The sequence below is a fragment of the Gobio gobio genome (assembly GCF_949357685.1).
Source record: "Gobio gobio genome assembly, chromosome: 21".
NCBI lineage: Eukaryota > Metazoa > Chordata > Actinopteri > Cypriniformes > Gobionidae > Gobio > Gobio gobio.
Genome location: NC_137117.1, coordinates 17,620,050 through 17,639,287, shown reverse-complemented (window position 1 = coordinate 17,639,287; position 19,238 = coordinate 17,620,050). Strand labels below are relative to the sequence as shown.

Sequence of the window (19,238 nt, the reverse complement as noted above, 5' to 3'; positions counted from 1 at the left end):
GCAAATATTGCTGCAGTAAAAACGTCGCTCATGGAGGAATCGGGGAATCACTGATGCAGCTGCTAATATGATTGAATGTGCCAACAATTTTGACAATGTTGAGGCATGCTATAACAACAAAGCAGCAAGGAGTGACTGATGAGAAGGCAGCACAGGTCTGCTTATGTCTGAGAGGTCGGCTCATTATGAGAAATCAAGCCAAATGACCCTTGCCACTATCCTGGATCCCCGTTTTAAAACTATGGGCTTTTGCAACCCATCTAATGCCCAGAATGCTGTCAATAGGCTGACAGCTGAATGTGCAGCTAAAGTAAGGGAAACAACAGCATCTGACCCAATACCAGAGCCTGCTGATACCTCTGCAGCAGCTGGAGTCTCACATGTGCATGTTGTATTTTACAGCATATATGAAATGTTATGTATTTTCTCACTATTTTAGGGACAGGCCTGTGGGATCTTCTTAACCAACGGGTGATGGAAACACGGAAGGTGAAGAGTGCCACTGCTAATGCCACCATTGAAGTTCAGCGCTACCTGAGTGAACCCAACATCCCCCGCTGTGAAAATCCACTTCAGTTTTGGTCACTGCACAGGCACATTTACCCGAATTTATACATGCTGGCCCTGAGCTATTTGTGTACCCCTGCCTCTTCTGTGCCCTGTGAATGGGTGTTTCCTAAGGCTGGCAAAGTAAAGAAAAGAAATAGGCTCAGCCCCAGCACTGTGGAGAAAATCCTGTTCTTAAATAAAAATCAAACCACATAAGATTGACACCATCAATCACCACAATACAGCTCTCCATAAGCACTATAGCAGTATAAAATGTTCCCATTCCACTGTCCGCATTTCTAAAAGCAGTGTTACTGTCATTTACATACATCCTCCCACTGTTTCAAAGCACTGCACTGCTCCCAGTTCAAAACACTTGAAGCACTACCCTCCAAGCACCAACGATTCTAAAGAACACCTCTTATATGTTCATTAAGCACAAATCCTCCTTTGCCCTTGCCCATCTGTCCTAGTTCATTGTTGGTCTGTAGCCTACTATAATCATGTGAAAGTGTGTGTGTGTGTGTGTGTGTGTATGTGTGTGTGTGTGTGTTTTTGTGTACATGCATTTTTTTTTTAGCATAGCCAACTCCCTTTATTCATGAGTTTTATTTGTTTACAGGAAAAATGTCAACATTCACAATACAAAATTATATCTTTATTTGTTTAAGTTAGGAGTATGCAATGGAACAGATTGTTTTCATGTATTTTATATATTGATAAGTTTATTCATTTTTGCTTCTAAGATAATGCGTTGGTTGCAAAACATTTTGCGACACAGCGCTTTCCCTCACTTTCACCAGCAGGGGTCCTCGTTGAGCTCTGATTTGAAAAGCTTTGAGTAATGAACCTTTTTCTGATACAATTGTGCTGAAAGCTTCACTGGTTCAAAAAGCTTCACTTCGCCATCACTATCTTCAAGTCATTGATTTGCATATTCTGTCATGTGTTCCCGGGGGCAGGGTTTATGTAAATTTCAGGGTTAGTGATGTCACTAACCTGGGAGGAAGCTTGTGTAGTCCCTACCAGCTGTTTGTTGTTGTCCTTAAAAAGCAATTTCTTTAAAAGAAAATATCTCCCTTTGCTTTGAACTTTGAGCGTCGTAAGTTTGCAGATATTGTTTATGCTCAAACTGCAACATTACACACTAACTAAAGTTTAAAAAGTGAAATCATAATCATCCACCCCTTTAATATAAAAATATTAAAATCATACTATACACCTAAGATGGCTTGAGGGTAAGTAAATTATGCGCTCATTTTAATTTTAAAGTGAACTAATCCTTTAAAAAGGTAGAAAATATAGGTTGCGTGGCTGGCTGCTAGCGGCAATTTCAAGTAATTAATATTCATTAGCTCAGCCTTCGATTCGGTACTTCGCCACAGCAGAGTAATGAATATGCATAAGCAGCTGCTCTCTAGCACCTCCCCTCCTTATTCCTCCATACTTTCCATATTCCTTTCCTTCATTCATCCGCACTGCACACCGTGTCCACAGGCATCATGGTGCTCGATTTAGACCTGTTTCGCACCGACAAAGGTGGCGATCCTGAACTCGTGCGGGAAACCCAGAGGAAGCGGTTCAAGGATGTGTCTCTGGTGGATAAACTCGCCCGGGCGGATACAGAATGGAGAAAATGTGAGTAACGGCTAACGCTAAAGCTAATAATGAAACACATGGCAGACTGTGAATGAGAACATACTGTGACAAGTATACCATATATTTTAATACACATTAATACTTTAAAATTGGAGACACACACTGGCTGTGCTATAACACATAATAAAGTTAAAAGTAAATGGGTAGAAACGTGCAGAACCTGCATTACCGGTGTACTGGAGTAGCATGTAGCATTGGCGCTAATAGGTAACCCACCTGTCAGTGTGATTAACATTGTTTACTTCAGTTATTAAAACTAACATCTGTTATTTAGCCTAATATATATTTATATCGGGTGTTATTCGGGGATGAGAGGTATGAGTATGTATTGGTTAAACGTGTCGCAGCATCAGCCCAGCTGGCTGGTAGATCTGATGCAATCTCAATGTCAGGGGAGGAGGAGCTGCTGACTGTCAGTGCTGTTGTGTGCCTGTTCCTCCATCATGTTCTTACCATTCAACTAAAGTGAAAGTATTAGGAATGACAGTTTGACAATTTCATTCACTATTCCTTTAATCCATCTAAAAGTATTACTATTATGACATTTGAGTTGGGTGTGGTCATCTGGGCTAAGGACTTAGGGTTGCTTTAAAAGTCACCATGAAATCAAAATGGACAATTCTTATTTTCTTTTTGGAATATTGCCGTATTTATTACAAATGATCTCTCGCAATCTTTAATAAAAAGAAAATTCCCTTCCCACTTAAAGCGACATCTCTTGCCCGATGACGTGTTTAGTGGAGTGAGGGCGGGACAACCTGTCACTCACATGAGATCGACCAATAGCAAACCACAAGCGTCCAAGGATCCAATCAATTCTGATAAAAAAAAAATAAAAAAAAATCAACTGTACAAAATCAACCCTACATTTTCTCTTTTTCAGAAGCTGTTTCACTCATATATATTACAATAGGGAAGAAAATACAATCGCAACTTCAGTTTCATGCCTACATAAAGGAATAATTTACCTAAAAATGAAAATTTTCTCTCAAGCCACCCTCCAAATTATGGGATAATTTCCATTTTTGGGTGAATTATTCCTTTAAACATAAATCACATAGGAGCAAGTAATCCATCAATGAATCGCTTCATTCTTTAGATAACACTTGTTATTATGCTTTTGGGTGATATCTATTAAAGCTGACAAGAACATGTCCAGGGCAAAATCATAATAAAGAAATAGTATTTTGACAAAATGAAAGGAATACAAAATGAAAGGAAAGTTTAAGCCTCCCTCCAATTCTCATTATTGTAAAATAATGAAATTATGTATTTTTAAAACCAAAATATGTATAATAAATCATTGTCATCTTTAATTTATGCTGGATTTACTGTTATTTATATATTACTACAGCATCTTAATATTTTGAATTAGCTTTTATTTTTATATTATCGGTTTTCATTTTAATTTTAAACTTATTTTATTTCAGTTAGTTGTCAAGGCAGCATTTCTAATCATTTTATTTAAGTTTCATCTTGCTGGATTAAATCAAATTACTCTATTGCAATATATTGTGTTGGATTCCTTATTCTAGTACTGTGAAAATATACTGATACAATTTATTGTAAAAATGAGTCATGATATTACAAGAAATACAACTACTGAAAAGAAATTCAATTCTGTTGTGATTGCTTGTAGCTTAATTTCACATTTACTTTCTGAAGCTTGAATGCTGTACGCATTTTCTTAGTTGTTGTAATTTCAAATTTTAGTATAATTTATAAAACTGTATGATTACTCTTGCAAAACCACTTGCAAGTATATCAGTGATATGCATTGATGTTTGAAATATTTCTTTTTTTATGCCTCCAGGTCGCTTCACCGCAGATAACCTAAACAAGGCCAAGAATCTGTGCAGCAAAGCCATCGGTGAAAAGATGAAGGTATGTAAAGCAGCTGACATATATTTGATTTGATCTGTTGTCATTGAGTAATAATAATTATATTCTGCTTGCTGGTCTTGTGATGTTTTTGCAGAAGAAAGAGCCAGTTGGTGATGATGATACTCTTCCAGAAGAGGCTCAGAATCTAGAAGCTCTCACTGGAGAAACATTATCAGTGAGTCAAGCAATATTGTATAATTCACATAATTAATGTAAAATGGACTATAATTGTGTCATACATTATTGAAAGAAGTCTCTTATGCCCACCATGCTGCATCTATTTAATAAAAAATGCCGTAAAACAGTAATATTCTGAAATATTATTACAATGTACATGTATGAATATATATTTATTTTGTATAATATATTAATGTATTTGATAAAAAATAGATTTTTCCTGAGATGCAAAGTTGAATTTTCAGCATCATTACTCCTTCAATGTCACATGATCTGTCAGAAATCATTCTCCGTCTGTGACCCCGTCTGTGAAACCCCGGCTAAAGTCGCATAATCTAATGATGAGATATAGAGCGTCAAAGTAGTCATAGCCATAAAAATGACCAAAACAGGCAATTTGTGTTTATTGCTGTAAATTATAGATTATATCAAGGGCTTTGAGATGCAGTACTCAATTTTTCATTTATAATATTATAAATACTGAAATGAATGATTTTATTGACGCTACGTTTTATTATTTTGCACCAAAAAATACCGGACGTGGGCTTCTTAAATATTGATTTGAATCGTCTCTTTGTTTACTTTGGACGCAGAAACAACTCCTGATTCTCATATCATTCGGTTCAGAAACGTATTTTTTACAATTGCAAAGTGCAAACAGACCATAATATCAATCCGCACGACCAAGGATCAGATCAGTGTCGGGAAAGGCAAGAAAACGGCGACTTAAGCCGGGTTCCGATTTCTGTGTGGATTTCTTTGTGTCATCACCGACATTTCAGGAACAGTTTATTTGTTTCCTAACTCCACCTTCTGCCTATACATCCATCTTATTTTAAAGACATTTAATGGCTGCTAAGTGTCTAAATAGTTGGATGCTGATGCGCTGGGTTTATGAATTTGCTCTCTTGACAGCGGCCGCGGCACGCGAAGTGCAAGGAACAGAACAGCTGATAGTTTAATTAATAAGGATTAATATAGGCCTACTGTTTTTTGTAGGCTAAATAAAGAACCCGTATTATATATTAATATAAAAAAGTTGCGTGTGTCCTTCGGAAGCAAAGCTCTTGCGTCTGATGTTTTGGTTTCGGTTTGTAAACCTATACGAATAGAACATGAATGAATGAGAACATAAAGTGCAGGACGTGCTTTATGTAGGCTAAAGGAGTTATTAAGCACAATGAGCCATGAAAAAATCCTAATGAATCATAATCTAATCGAATTGTGAGACAAGTGAAGATTCACAGTTATGACTAACTATCTGCACAAAGTTTGAGACTGACCTGTTAACTTGTTAGGGCATTAGGCCTAGTCCTGGATTTACTCCAAATGTTACACAGTGAGATTTTCAATTGATGTTTTATATATTAATGGATATATATAGGCCTATTAATGACATTTTCTACTGAGATTTCATTTTACTAATAAAGTTATAGCCTACAAATCATTAGAGTGAACTGACTTGGTAAATCAAGCTCTTGTGGTGCCCCCATTCGTTTCAATGTTTCACGCTTTTTGGACATGCACATTATAATAAATAGACTTGTTTTACAAAACTAAGAATTTTCCCAGAAATGTGTCCTATATCACTGAAAATGGGAGAATCTTAGCTTTAATGTGGTATATGGCACATTATCAGAATAATAACGGCCAAAATGTTTTACAATTTCAAAAATAAGCTTGATTTTAAAATTGGAATTTCTCAAAATCATGATTTTCTGAGGCCGAAATTCATCTTACTTTTGACATGATCTTACTCAGTCAATATTAAAGATATCAAGGTTATATTTTCACAGAATGTTCTTTACATTATGTAGGATGATTTTATGTATAAAACAGCGAATGACAAAAAAATTACTTTAGCTGGGTTTTCACAGACAGGGTCACATATGATGATTTGGTTCTCAAGAAACATTTCTGATTATTATCAATGTTAAAAGCCGTTTTTGCTGCCTAATATTTTTTTGTAGAATTGTTTTTGGAGCTGAAGTGTTGATATAGAATACCCATCAAACAATGATCCACAACCCATCTGTGACCATTAATTCTCCATCCTGTCTCTGGCAGCCCCTCACGGTGACTCAGATTAAGAAGGTGCGGGTACTGGTGGAAGAGGCTGTGCTGAAGACAGACAGTGATCGTCTGAAGCTAGAGGCGGAGCGCTTTGAGTACCTGAGAGAGATCGGCAACCTCCTGCATCCCTCTGTGCCCATCAGCAACGATGAGGTGAGTTTCAGTCGTTGATCACAGTGGGTGTCTTTATATACACTAGGTAGGTCCTGCAAACCTTTTTAGAGTTGCACTGCCTGGCCAAAAAAAGTCACACTCTCTAATACAGGGGTCTCAAACTCATTTTACCTGGGGGCCGCTGGAGGTAGACTCTGGGTCAGGCTGGGCCGCATCAAGTATTACACATAAGTGTTTCAAGTATTCCAAAAAAAAGTAGCACAACTGATCCAATCTTCTCAATCTTTATTATTACCAGTTCTTCAACATGAATGTTTCTTCTGAACATGAACTGTTCCTCTGAATTTGAACTAAATATAGCCTATAGAAATTAAATCATGTAATATGAAATAATGAATGATTTTAATTTTATTTTAAATAATAGACTAATTCACAGCAAGGCCGTAACCAGGTCAAACAGAACAGTGAGCGAAATTCTAGGTCTAATTCTAGTTGGGAAATAATCTTTTTGTGACTATTTGTAAACAATATTTGCATTAATTTGCGTCAAATATATTATTAGTCCTGATATTCTTCACATGAGTGAGTGAATAAATACATAGATCCGCGATGTTCTTACGGATTCCCTAGTGGTTTGGTGGTAGAATTTTTGTCAACCGTGTCAAAGGTCCCGGGTTCTAATCCGCCCTCATATTGTTTTTCTTCATTAAAATAAAAGATGTTAATCAATGATTGTATAATAAGACCATGGACACGTTTGCATTTTGTTTTGTGATTTCACCGGAAAGAATAGAGTCTCTCTCAGCAACGGCATTAAGCGATAGATTGACGCACTCGTCTGTGTGTGAAGACTGAGCAGTGTGCACGAGCCAAAAGAGAACGTTAACCCCGCCTACTTTGATTTGATTGGCCATCTCAATCATTTTGACATTGACGAGTGCTGTTAGACCACATTCGTTTCAACTGTCTGATCAGCTTCGTTCGTCTGTTCCTGTCAATCACGCGGTGTCAACCAATTATACTGCACGAGGGAGGGGTGAGCCCTCTCTCTCTCTCTCTCGCTCTCACTCACTCACTCACTTACTCACTCACTCACTCACTCACTCACTCACTCACATCCGCGAGTTTGAGACCCCTGCTCTAATATTTTGTTGGACTGCCTTTGGCTTTAACCCCTTTAACTCGAAGTGTACCGCCAGCGGTTCATTCCCCCCCAAAAATGTATGATCAAATTACTAAGCAACTTTTGAATGCATCCAACCATTCTGATTAACATAGATGCAAACTCCTCACCTTTAGGTGAGAATTCACCTTTTTGAGATCAAAATAGGTCACCTACGAGATTTGTGTAGATCAGATGAGAGAGTGTTTTGGGGGACGGGGGGTCCGTTCAGGCTAATCTTTTTTTTTTCCTTTCTCGTTTTGTGAAGTGACGTTACAAGGTAAAATAAATAAATAAATAAATAAAAATAAAAAATTAAAATAAATGCGTCAAAGAAAAACGGGCAAGGCTGAGACATCCAGCAAAACAAAGGAAGTTCTGTCCCTTGAAATTCTGGTGGCTGAACGTCAGAAGAAATAGGGTTTAATTTACGAGGTGGTGTACAGAGTATCCCACATTGATGCATTTGTAGCCAGTGGGATCTTCAGTTTTGAGTGTTATTTGAGTTACATTTTATCTGGTTGTTGTCGTCTTGTTTTTGTTTTGCTTATGTATTCAGCTCCCACATCTATTGAATCCTTTTAATTTTTTTAAAGGGTTGTTTTGCCACATAAAACACAACTTTTTTTACCTCTTACCTCTTAGAATTAGTTTTCAGGCAGATGCAAAGATACTTAATAGTGTCTAGAAATGAGCATGAAAAGTATATATATAAGTGTCCTGACCTTGGAGAAGGTTTTCACTATCCACGCAATGTTCTCACCTTTTTTACCCCTCACCCGTTTGCATCCCCAATTGCCCCCAATGATTATAATTGACCCCAATTATGTGATATTTAGACCCAGGAACCCAGGCAACCATGCCAAAAAAACACATATTTTACGTGTTATGAAAACTTGGTAACCCTGTCTGCACGCACGCTGGAAGAAGTGAGTGTAAACAATGTTTGCCGGTGTTGTAAAAAGAATATAAGGATACACAGAGTACTTACCAACATGATCATCGTTTCTGATAGAAATAATAATGCATATAAGAACAAGTTTTCCGTTTAGGATTAGAACAAATTAAACCCAAGCGCTCTTTGGTGACGTGGATGCTTACGTCACTGTTTACCATCTGTCCATCATCGTCTAAAGCCCGCCCTGACAATTTCATTGGTCCGAACAGCTTGTGTTCGGGCATAGTTGCTCCACAACGGATCAAGTCCAGACCGAACTTCCCGAATTCAAATGTTGTGGGCGGGGCTAAATTCGGCTGGCATCCAGGCTATACAATAAGTATAATTTTTGGGGCTTTGTACGCAAGCGAGTTTTGGTACGTGAAGCGCCACAAAGACCCATATGTAAATAATACACTGATGCGACATTCATGAGGCGTTTCATTGTAACTTCATGAAACATGCTTAGATTGTTGAATAGCACATCTTTATTTACAACAGACTCTTATTATTAAAAAGAGCCCAAACGCACCATAACCCGCTTGTATCCAAAGATAATCCTCATGGATTATCACTAAATTTTTCAACTAAACATCGAAATAAATCTAATTAATAAACTAAATTAACCATTTAAACTAAATTACTGATCTAATTATTGATCTAAAGCCCACACTGTCACTGTATGATAATTGAAATGAACTGATGACATCAGCGTTTTCTCTAGAATGGCTATACAGCTGAATAAAATTATGCTGCATTATTTTCCTGTTTAACACTGTAAAGCTGCTTTGAAACAATCTACATTGTTAAAAGCGCTATATAAATAAAGTTGACTTGACTTGACTCGATGGAGTTATAACACATATAACCCAACAGGCACACTTAATAGGGCTGTCAAAATTGCTCAAAAATGACGTTCGAATATTCCCTCTAAAAAAAGCACGAATATTCGAACTATTCGAACATCTGGTTGCGCATTTTATCAATGACGCGCATTACGTCAATAACAGGACAAATGAATACAAAGAGACATAACTACTTATATAGGTAGTCTATTTAAGTTTAAACATATTTGACAACGTATTACCTACACAAAAACAAGTAAATCAACTAATGCCTAAGACCGCAGACCTCACGCTGTCTGCGCATAACGGTTTAAATGAACAAACACATTTTGAGAGCTGATCAAGAGTTTTGTGCAAGCAATTTAAGGTCGCGACTCTTGTCCCAAATATAACAGGCTTCATTCAGTGATTGAAACAAATATTAATATAAGTTTTACAGCATATTATTGAACGCTCCGAGCGTGCTGTGCTGTGGTAAACATGGAACTTTTCCTTGACATGAAAGTGAAACGGTAAATAATCAAACCAGTGGAAGCAGTGCATTTATCCTTTATTCATGCAATATCTATTCAGTCAGTACCTCGGTTCCATTGCTTGACAGAACTCCAGCCTGCCCCATCCACGACACTGATCGCTCTCACGTCCTTACAAATGAACAAAATTAATTTCTCCGTTATGGCCTCTTGTCGTGTTGCAGACAGAGAGCTTGTGGCGGCCGATGCAAAGTAAGGCTGGTCCAGTTTGCACATACAAATTAGTTGCTTATATTTACAAAACGAGCCTACAAAAGCATAAAAAAGCCCGTTTAATAAAGAAAAGTTCACGAAACTAAGTGAAAACTCACTAAAGTGTTTAGTGAAATTAGGAAACATTTAGATATCATAAATTGAGTTGTATAAGTTAACTTATACATTTCTACACACATTTTGTTCTCATGTCACAAGTAATATCAAGGTTTATTTTGATCTGTTTTACATGATTCTTTTGTAGTGTGGTTTTCGGTGAAGTGTACTAAAATAAATATCGTCACCTGTGTACATTAGCCCACTTCTTCTCGACGCTTTTTCCTGATAGTTTATAGAATAATTACTCCGAGTCGCCATCTGTCGTTTCAAAGAAAAGCACAACGGCGAGCGCGTCAAGTATAAACACCTCGTCCGTTTGGGGAGGAGCGCGCGCAGTCAGCGGAGGCTCGCGCAGCGGAGACAGGCAATAGCAGAGACAGGCCAAAGTACACAAGGCTTCAGGCGCGCCAGCGCGCCCACTCGCAAAGCAGACAGCCACGCCTCTACTACCGCGGGCGTTTTTCCCCCCACATTTTTTTATTTATTCGAATATAAATTTTCACCTTCGAAATTCATTTTTTAAAAACTATTCGAATATATATTCGAATTTAGAATATTCGTTGACAGCCCTAACACTTAAGCACACAAATGTACAAACAAATGTAGCTTTGAAAAAAACCCCCACATGAATTGAATCAATCAGTTGAAGAGTTTTATTGAACACATGGCAAGTAAAATGTAAAAGCCAGCATGGCTCTATCTATTTGTACAATAAAATGACATAAACCGGAAACACTTGTTTACAGAGGTTTTTTTATCAGCACAAAATTTGATCCAGATGCAGCTCACATGTACAGGGAGTGCAGAATTATTAGGCACGTTGATTTTCTGATCATATTTTTTTTCCAGGCACATTTGACCAATTCCAAACCACAGTAATCCTAATAACTACTATTGATTTAGTATTTAATAATGTATAAGTGATATATAATTGTTCATGAAGGCTGGAAATGAAAATCACCTTATATTCAGGTGTGCAGAATTATTAGGCATGTTTTCTTTTACAGATAAATTGAGCCAAAAAAGAGATTTAACTCCGACTGAAAAGTCAAAAAGTATTAAATGCCCATGAGAAGGATGCAATACTAATGCAATACTAGACATTGCAGTTAAGGCGTGACCATTGGACAGTGAAATGCTCGTTGGGTCAGCAGGGTCAGACAAAAACATGTGGCGGAGAAAAGACACCTGTTAACTGCAAAAGAATTAAGAATTAAGGTGATGAATTAAGGGTGAAACCATCAGGAACCCTTTAGTCTCCAGCGCCACCATTTTCCAGAGCTGCAACCTACCTGGAGTCTCCAGAAGTGCAAGGTGTCAGGATCTCAGAGACTTCAGTTAGGTAAAGAATCCTAAAAAATGACCCCCACTAGATAAGAATCACAAGCTGAAGTGTTGGAAAATACATGAAGAAGGTTTTTTTATAGGCTTTATGGACAGATAGGTTGAGAGTGACTCTTGAAGGACCAGCACCACATCCTCTAGTACCACTGTTTGAAGAATTCATCTTCCAGAATCTGGCAGTACGTTTTGGGGGTTCATTTTTAGTCCATCTCTGCAAAACGGACTTCAGGATGGACTAAAATGAACTCCCAAAACGTACTGCCTAAAGACTAAACGTACTGCCACAAATGTACAAACAAATGTAGCTTTGAAAAAAACCCCCACATGAATTGAATCAATCAGTTGAAGAGTTTTATTGAACACATGGCAAGTAAAATGTAAAAGCCAGCATGGCTCTATCTATTTGTACAATAAAATGACATAAACCGGAAACACTTGTTTACAGAGGTTTTTTTATCAGCACAAAATTTGATCCAGATGCAGCTCACATGTACAGGGAGTGCAGAATTATTACTATTATTATTATTACTATTATTACTAATTATTATTATAAATAGACTAAAGGGTTCCTGATGGTTTCACCCTTAATTCTTCACCTTAATTCTTAATTCTTTTGCAGTTAACAGGCGTCTTTTCTCCGCCACCTGTTTTTGTCAGATCCTGCTGACCCAACGAGCATTTCACTGTCCAATGGTCACGCCTTAACTGCAATGTCTAGTATTGCATTAGTATTGCATCCTTCTCATGGGCATTTAATACTTTTTGACTTTTCAGTCTGAGTTAAATCTCTTTTTTGGCTCAATTTATCTGTAAAAGAAAACATGCCTAATAATTCTGCACACCTGAATATAAGGTGTTTTTCATTTCCAGCCTTCATGAACAATTATATATCACTTATACATTATTAAATACTAAATCAATAGTAGTTATTAGGATTACTGTGGTTTGGAATTGTTCAAATGTGCCTGGAAAAAAAATATGATCAGAAAATCAACGTGCCTAATAATTCTGCACTCCCTGTAGGGAAACTTCACCAAATAAGAAATTTCCTCCTACCTTATTTAATTCCTGAGTTATTGCACGTCAAATTAGAAAGATTATGTAAAATAATAAAAATATAATTTTTTTTTGTATTTTATCTGCTGTATCTCAGCAGGAGAATGTCCTAATGTAATTTTATATTTTCTTAAAAGTCAAAAAGTGTTCTATTAAACAATACCTACCTTTTGACTCTCCTTGCTATAGTTTTGGAGTTATGAGTCTTTACTTTTGTGTATGTCATTCAGACAAAACAACCTTCAGGGCTTAAGAGGTTAATTACGGCACGCATTCATTGTGGCATATTTTCTATAAACTCATGCAATGTAACAACGTTTATTTCTATACAGAGTTTATTTAGCATTAATTGCTCTCCAAGATCTTGTATTGATGATGGGAGAGTCGGATCACTGCGTTAAATCTTCTCCAGCACATCCCAAAAGATTCTCAGTGGGGTTACGGTCTAGACTCAGTTGTCTCATGCTTCCTGAACCCGATGAATCTTGGCTTTGTTATTTTGGAATATACCATTATATATATCCAATGATGGAAAAACCTGGTCATTCAGTATATTCATGTAGTCAGCTGGCCTCATTCTTTGGGCACATAAGGTTGCTGAACCTAGACCTGGCCAACTGAAGCAACCCCAGATCATAACGCTGCCCCCACAGACTTGTACGGTAGGCACTAGGCATGAAGGGCGCCTCTCTTCTTACCCTGATGCACCCATCACTCTGGAACTGGGTAAATCTGGACTCATCAGACCACATTACCTTTTTCCACTGCTCCAGAGTCCAATCTTTATGCTCCCTAACTATTAAACTTAGCTTTTTTATTTTTATGATTTGATCTCACCTAATGTTTAAAGGTGCAGTGTGTAGTATTTATGAGGATCTATTGAGAGAAATGCAATATAATATAAATACCTATGTTTTCAGTGGAGTCTAAAGAACTATGTTTTTATTACCATAAAATGAGCCATTTCTATCTCCATACACCGCGGGTCCCCTTACAGTGAAATCATCATTTTGCGCCGCCATGTTTCTACTGTAGCCCTAAACTGACATGCTTCTCTACAGAGCGCTAGTCACTCTCTGTTCTCTTCTCTCTCTGACGACAGCATTTTTGTCCTGTGTCGGCCACCGTAGCTTCTCTATGTGCTTCGAAAGGGAGGGGTGAGCGTTGGGTGATTGCAATTCGCTAAAATTCACACATTGCACCTTTAAGTGATATCTGATAATAGTGTGAATGGGGATTGTTTTGACAAAGTTGTTGTCTGTTCTTAGTACATCGTTGTCGTGTAAACATACCCTAAGGTAAAGAGTTGTTTCTTATTCTCAGGATGCTGATAATAAGGTGGAACGCACCTGGGGTGACTGCAACGTGCAGAAGAAGTACTCTCACGTGGACCTGGTTGTCATGGTGGATGGATACGAAGGGGAAAAAGGAGCCATCGTGGCTGGAAGCAGAGGATACTTCCTAAAGGTTTGTTGGCCTTTAACCTAAAATTCAATATTTGTGGATGGTCAAACTGTGCAAGTGGGGGAACCGAAGGAAAACGGCACTGTTTCTGTGTAAACCACATCTGAACATTTTAATTCTGAGCATGTGGGAACCATTTTTCCTTGTCATGCAATGTTTACACTCGTTCTGATGTCAGTTCTTCGAAATAAACAAGGCCAAAAGTACTAAGCACCCATTTTTAAATTCTGTGGCTATGTTGTATTTCAGGGGCCTTTAGTGTTCTTGGAGCAGGCTTTAATTAACTACGCAATGCGGATCCTGTACAACAAGAACTACACCATGCTATACACACCCTTCTTCATGAGGAAAGAAGTCATGCAGGAGGTCGCTCAGCTCAGTCAGTTTGACGACGAGCTCTATAAGGTTTGTCTTAAATCTATTACTTCATACTTTATTTTGACCTTTTGATGTGTATTTTTATTTTTATTAAAACATTTCTTAAAGGTGCAGTAAGCGATTTCTAAGAAATGCTGTTGATATTTGAAATCAACCCAAACAACACACCCCTTCCTTCATTGCTCTGCCTCCAAAATGCATGAACACGCAATGCAAGTTTGAATCTCTCATAGCTGAAGCAACGCAAAATAATGCTTTGCAAAAAATAAGCGAATATGACTAACGAACAACAAGGAAGAACAAAAAAAGGAACATGCAGTACACAAGCAGGAGTTCATTGTTAGTCGCCAGCAGCACACCAGCTCCAGACAAACAATGACACTCAAAACTGCTCTGTTACTATAGCTAACATTACAACAACAGCATATCTTGGTTCCGTGAAACACAGCAAAACCAGTGTTACTCATGTACGGAGCAGAAACAATGCAACCTCGGCATCCGTTTTCAGGCTTTCTCGCTTCAGGTCTCTCCAGCGCTGGAAGGCTTTTCTTATCTTAACGTGGGTCCTAAATGCCTGATCATAACCCTTGTTTTTCTAGTGATATTCCTCAGGCCTTTTCTCTTTTGTAATGTCTCATCTATTGCAATCCATTAATATTTATATATCAGGGCTCCAGACTAACATTTGAGAGCAGTGGCACCGGTGCCACTAAGTTCTACAGATGCTGGGGGAAAATGTATCAAAGTTTATTTAATCATAAAATGACTATTGTTTTGCATAACAAGTGCAGTTACTAATAATATTACATGTTTGTTTAATGGAAATTTAACAGTGAAGCACTGACCTTGAATTGATAGGCAGATAAAATTAACTTTTTTAAAATAAAAATGTATTAACAACAGTAACGTGCAAAAACTGTAAACTGTAAAAATGTAAATATTCTACTCTTATTAAATGTATCATTGTCATTCTATAGTATCATACTGAACTGACAGACAGCTTCTGTGATGATAAAAAGGAGAACTCTTTAATCGTTTTTTGTATAATTCAGGCACAATTTGAAGAAAAGTTTGTTTTGTATGAGACTTTGTGACGTACTACTAGGGATGAACCGATGTATTGGCCAATTTACCAATTGATCAATTTACAACCATCGGCATATCAGCTATAGCATGAAAAAAGCCCATATAACAAACCGTCATAAACAATCGTGTGTGTGTGTGTGTGTGTGTGTGTGTGTGTGTGTGTGTGTGTGTGTGTGTGTGTGTGTGTGTGTGTGTGTGTGTGTGTGTGTGTGTGTGTGTGTGTGTGTGTGTGTGTGTGTGTGTGTATATATATATATATATATATATATAAATAATATTTATTTATTTATTTATTTATTTATTTATGTTGGCCTGCTGAATGTTAAAAAGATCCAGTCTATGTTCATTAGAAATGATTTGATAATTCAGCTGTAAACTAGCTAGTAGGCTATAAGTTAATGTAATGTTTTTTTTTAAACACTCTATTTTAATGACAAAATTTCAAAAAAGAGGGCAAGTGACAAATATCGGTATCGGCCAGTATTTGTTTGTTTTAATCGATATTGGTATCGGCCCCCCAAAAAATCATATCGGTGCATCCCTCCTTCCTACCTTTTTCCATAAAAATAGGGAGTGGAAATGGCTAATAAGCCAATAAGTGCTCTTCTGCTGCCATCTACTGGTTATAGTAGATGTTTTTTTTGTTTGCCACAGTGTTAGTTGTCCTACATCTTTAAACTTTTTGTGTAGTAAACAAATGATCACATAAAAAAATAGCATTAAAATTGGATCATATTTAGAGCTCTGAAGTGTTGGAAAAAGTGTGAAGCCCTTTGTCTCTCCTTGTTTTCACGTCAGCGCTGTTTGATCTGATATGTGTGGTTTAGAACATAATTGCGCGCCGAATTTTAGCTCTTCCGACTAGATATCGCTGTGATGTTATCAATTTTGCGGCAAAGTCAAATGTTTCTCACTGGATCTCCCAGCTCTGTGTAGTAACTTCGTTGCGTGATCGAGATCATCCTGCGAGTAAACCTGTTCTGAGCTTGTGATAGGCTGCTCTAAGCTGATAAGCGGTATGTGCAGCGCACAAGCGCAGCTCAAACAACTAGTGTGGTTTAATTTCACTCGTGATTCGTTTGTCGTTTGATGTTTCTCATATGTAACAGAAATGACAGCTCTTATCAGTTGGGCAAAGTCTGGAGCCCTGTTATTACATTAGTTGCACAAAAGTTGACATCATCATGATAGAACTACTTGATACAACTAACAAAACTTGATCTACAGAAACAAAGCATTTCATGTAATTTGTTTGTTTAGGTGATCGGGAAGGGGAGCGAGAAGTCTGACGACAATACAGTAGACGAAAAGTATTTGATTGCCACGTCAGAGCAGCCAATTGCAGCTTTCCTGAGAGATGAGTGGCTGAAGCCAGAGGATCTCCCCATCCGCTATGCCGGCCTGTCCACCTGCTTCAGACAGGAAGTGGGCTCTCACGGCAGAGACACACGCGGGATCTTCAGGGTCCATCAGTTTGAGAAGGTCCGAGCAATTCAATCATGAAAATAATGAGTGAACAGTGGAATATTAATTTTAGATGACTATATTATTTCATGACAAGGAATAGACTACTATCAAATTTTGCACTAGGTAAAGATCTTGAAAAAAATCTTCTGATTTTAATTCGAAGAATCTTGTTGAATAACAACATTTTTCAAGTATGAAATCACAACCTCTCTGAATACAAACTCTTTCCATCGCTTTTCCAGATCGAGCAGTTTGTGTACGCCTCCCCTCATGACGGCAAGTCCTGGGAGATGTTTGATGAGATGATTGGAACTGCTGAAGAATTTTACAAGTCCTTAGGGATCCCCTACCGCATCGTCAACATTGTGTCGGGTTTGTTTACATTGCCCAATTTTTTTTCCATTGAGCGCACCAATGGAGCTAATAAGCCACCAGTTGTTGGAAAGCAGTGAAAGCTTTTCTCAGTTTCACATAAAAAGCTTTACATTAATTGTTTGCTTTTATTTCACAGGCGCTTTGAACCACGCAGCTAGTAAAAAGCTGGATTTAGAGGCTTGGTTCCCAGGATCCCAGGCTTTTAGAGAGCTTGTGTCATGCTCAAACTGCACAGATTACCAGGCTCGCCGCTTGCGTATTCGCTACGGGCAGACTAAGAAAATGATGGACAAGGTACAGTGCTACTGTTCTGAGGAAGGATGCTGGGTATTTGTATTTACCATTTGAGGTTGGTTTGATTGACCATTGTGTCTGTTTTTTTAAAGGCTGAGTTTGTGCACATGCTAAATGCCACCATGTGCGCGACCACTCGCGTAATCTGTGCTATCCTGGAGAACTTCCAGACAGAGGAAGGCATTATTATTCCAGAACCTCTCAAGGCATTCATGCCTCCAGGTGAGCACCCCGAGTTTGCCTCAATCCTATTGTACGTTTATTATTTTTTATACATTTGCAAAGATTTCAAACAAACTTCTTTCATGTTGTCATTATGGGGTATTGTTTGTAGAATTGAGGAAAACAATTATGAATTGAATCCATTTTGGAATAAGGCTGTAACATAAGAAAATGTGGGAAAAAGTGAAGCGCTGTGAATACTTTCCGGATGCACTGTATGTAGGTTATGTTTCCTCTGATAAGAAGTCACCTCAATATTATATTTTCTTTACTCAGGTTTAACAGAAATGATCAAGTTTGTGAAGCCAGCCCCTATTGACCAGGAGGTAACCAAGAAGCAGAAGAAACAGCATGAAGGAGGGAAGAAGAAGAAACAACAGGGCGGCGACACTGATATAGAGAACAAAGTGGAGAAAATGTCAGTCAATGACTCTTAGACACGCCCCCCTGCAAACCAAACCAATCATAATGGTTCACAAGCCCTTCATTTTCTGTACCCCATTCACAATCATTGTCCACTGAAGCTGTCACACTGCTTCATCCCTGTCATGTCCCTGCCTCATTTTACTTTCTCCGGGACAGTCCTACTGTGGCGCTCTCTGTCTAACAGTGATGATGGTGTCATGTTTAAAAATCTTATTTTAAGTGATTTTCACATCATTTTCCTACAAAGAAGTCTTTGAAATATTTAAATAAATGCATGGTGTTGTTACAGACATTTAGCCATTAGACCGAAATGCCTTGATGGCACTGTAATTACCTAATTCTGCTGTTGAATTAAAGGGAACATGCATGGTCATAGCAGTTAGTACTGGGATTATTCTGCATCAGTGCCACATTTGAGGTGGGCGTTTTGGGACATTCTCAATGGAAATCGGTTCTGGATAACGGACAGACCTCTTTCAATATCCTGTCTTACTATTAATATTTGCGCTATAATAAAAAGTTTAGGAAATTATTGATTACTGCGCACTTGCTGTTCACATTGTCACAAAAATTTGTGAGCAGCTTTCACGTCTGTCTTTTGCTTCATAGAAACATTTCTTTTTGTGATTTGTCTGTAAAACAGGGAATGTTATTATATGTACAGTACTTGCTTGAGATGCCTTGTGCGAGGAGAATGATGGCATTTGAGAATAAATCAATACCTGAAAGAGATACCTGAAGATTGTTTTGTGTTATGCTTTTTCTGAATGCATGAATATTATGTTATGGGTGTTAAATGTAAGAGGCTAATAATCTCTCATTGCTCACTTTTATCTGGAGCAACATACAATTTATTGTAGAGGAAACAACAAATTAACTTT

At 37.8% G+C, this 19,238-nt stretch overlaps 1 protein-coding gene across 1 annotated transcript; it reads left to right on the top strand.

Annotated features, from left to right (window-relative positions):
* Positions 1–1,981: 1,981 nt before the first annotated feature.
* sars1 (seryl-tRNA synthetase 1) lies at positions 1,982–19,089 on the top strand. The gene is made up of 11 exons (XM_079802330.1): positions 1,982–2,187; positions 4,022–4,092; positions 4,187–4,267; positions 6,337–6,495; positions 13,969–14,112; positions 14,359–14,514; positions 16,834–17,055; positions 17,283–17,412; positions 17,552–17,709; positions 17,802–17,931; positions 18,208–19,089. Exons 1-11 carry the CDS (start codon positions 2,052–2,054, stop codon positions 18,366–18,368), a joined length of 1,548 nt encoding a protein of 515 aa, XP_079658456.1. The 5' UTR covers positions 1,982–2,051; the 3' UTR covers positions 18,369–19,089.
* The last annotated feature ends 149 nt before the right edge of the window (positions 19,090–19,238 follow it).

Bases quoted from the DNA above. Each gene is read 5' to 3' on its own strand.
- sars1 (XM_079802330.1), top strand. From the start codon at position 2,052: ATGGTGCTCGATTTAGACCTGTTTCGCACCGACAAAGGTGGCGATCCT. The intron at 6,496-13,968 runs GTGAGTTTCAGT...TCTTATTCTCAG, and splicing joins TGCCCATCAGCAACGATGAG to GATGCTGATAATAAGGTGGA. The intron at 17,710-17,801 runs GTACAGTGCTAC...GTTTTTTTAAAG, and splicing joins CTAAGAAAATGATGGACAAG to GCTGAGTTTGTGCACATGCT.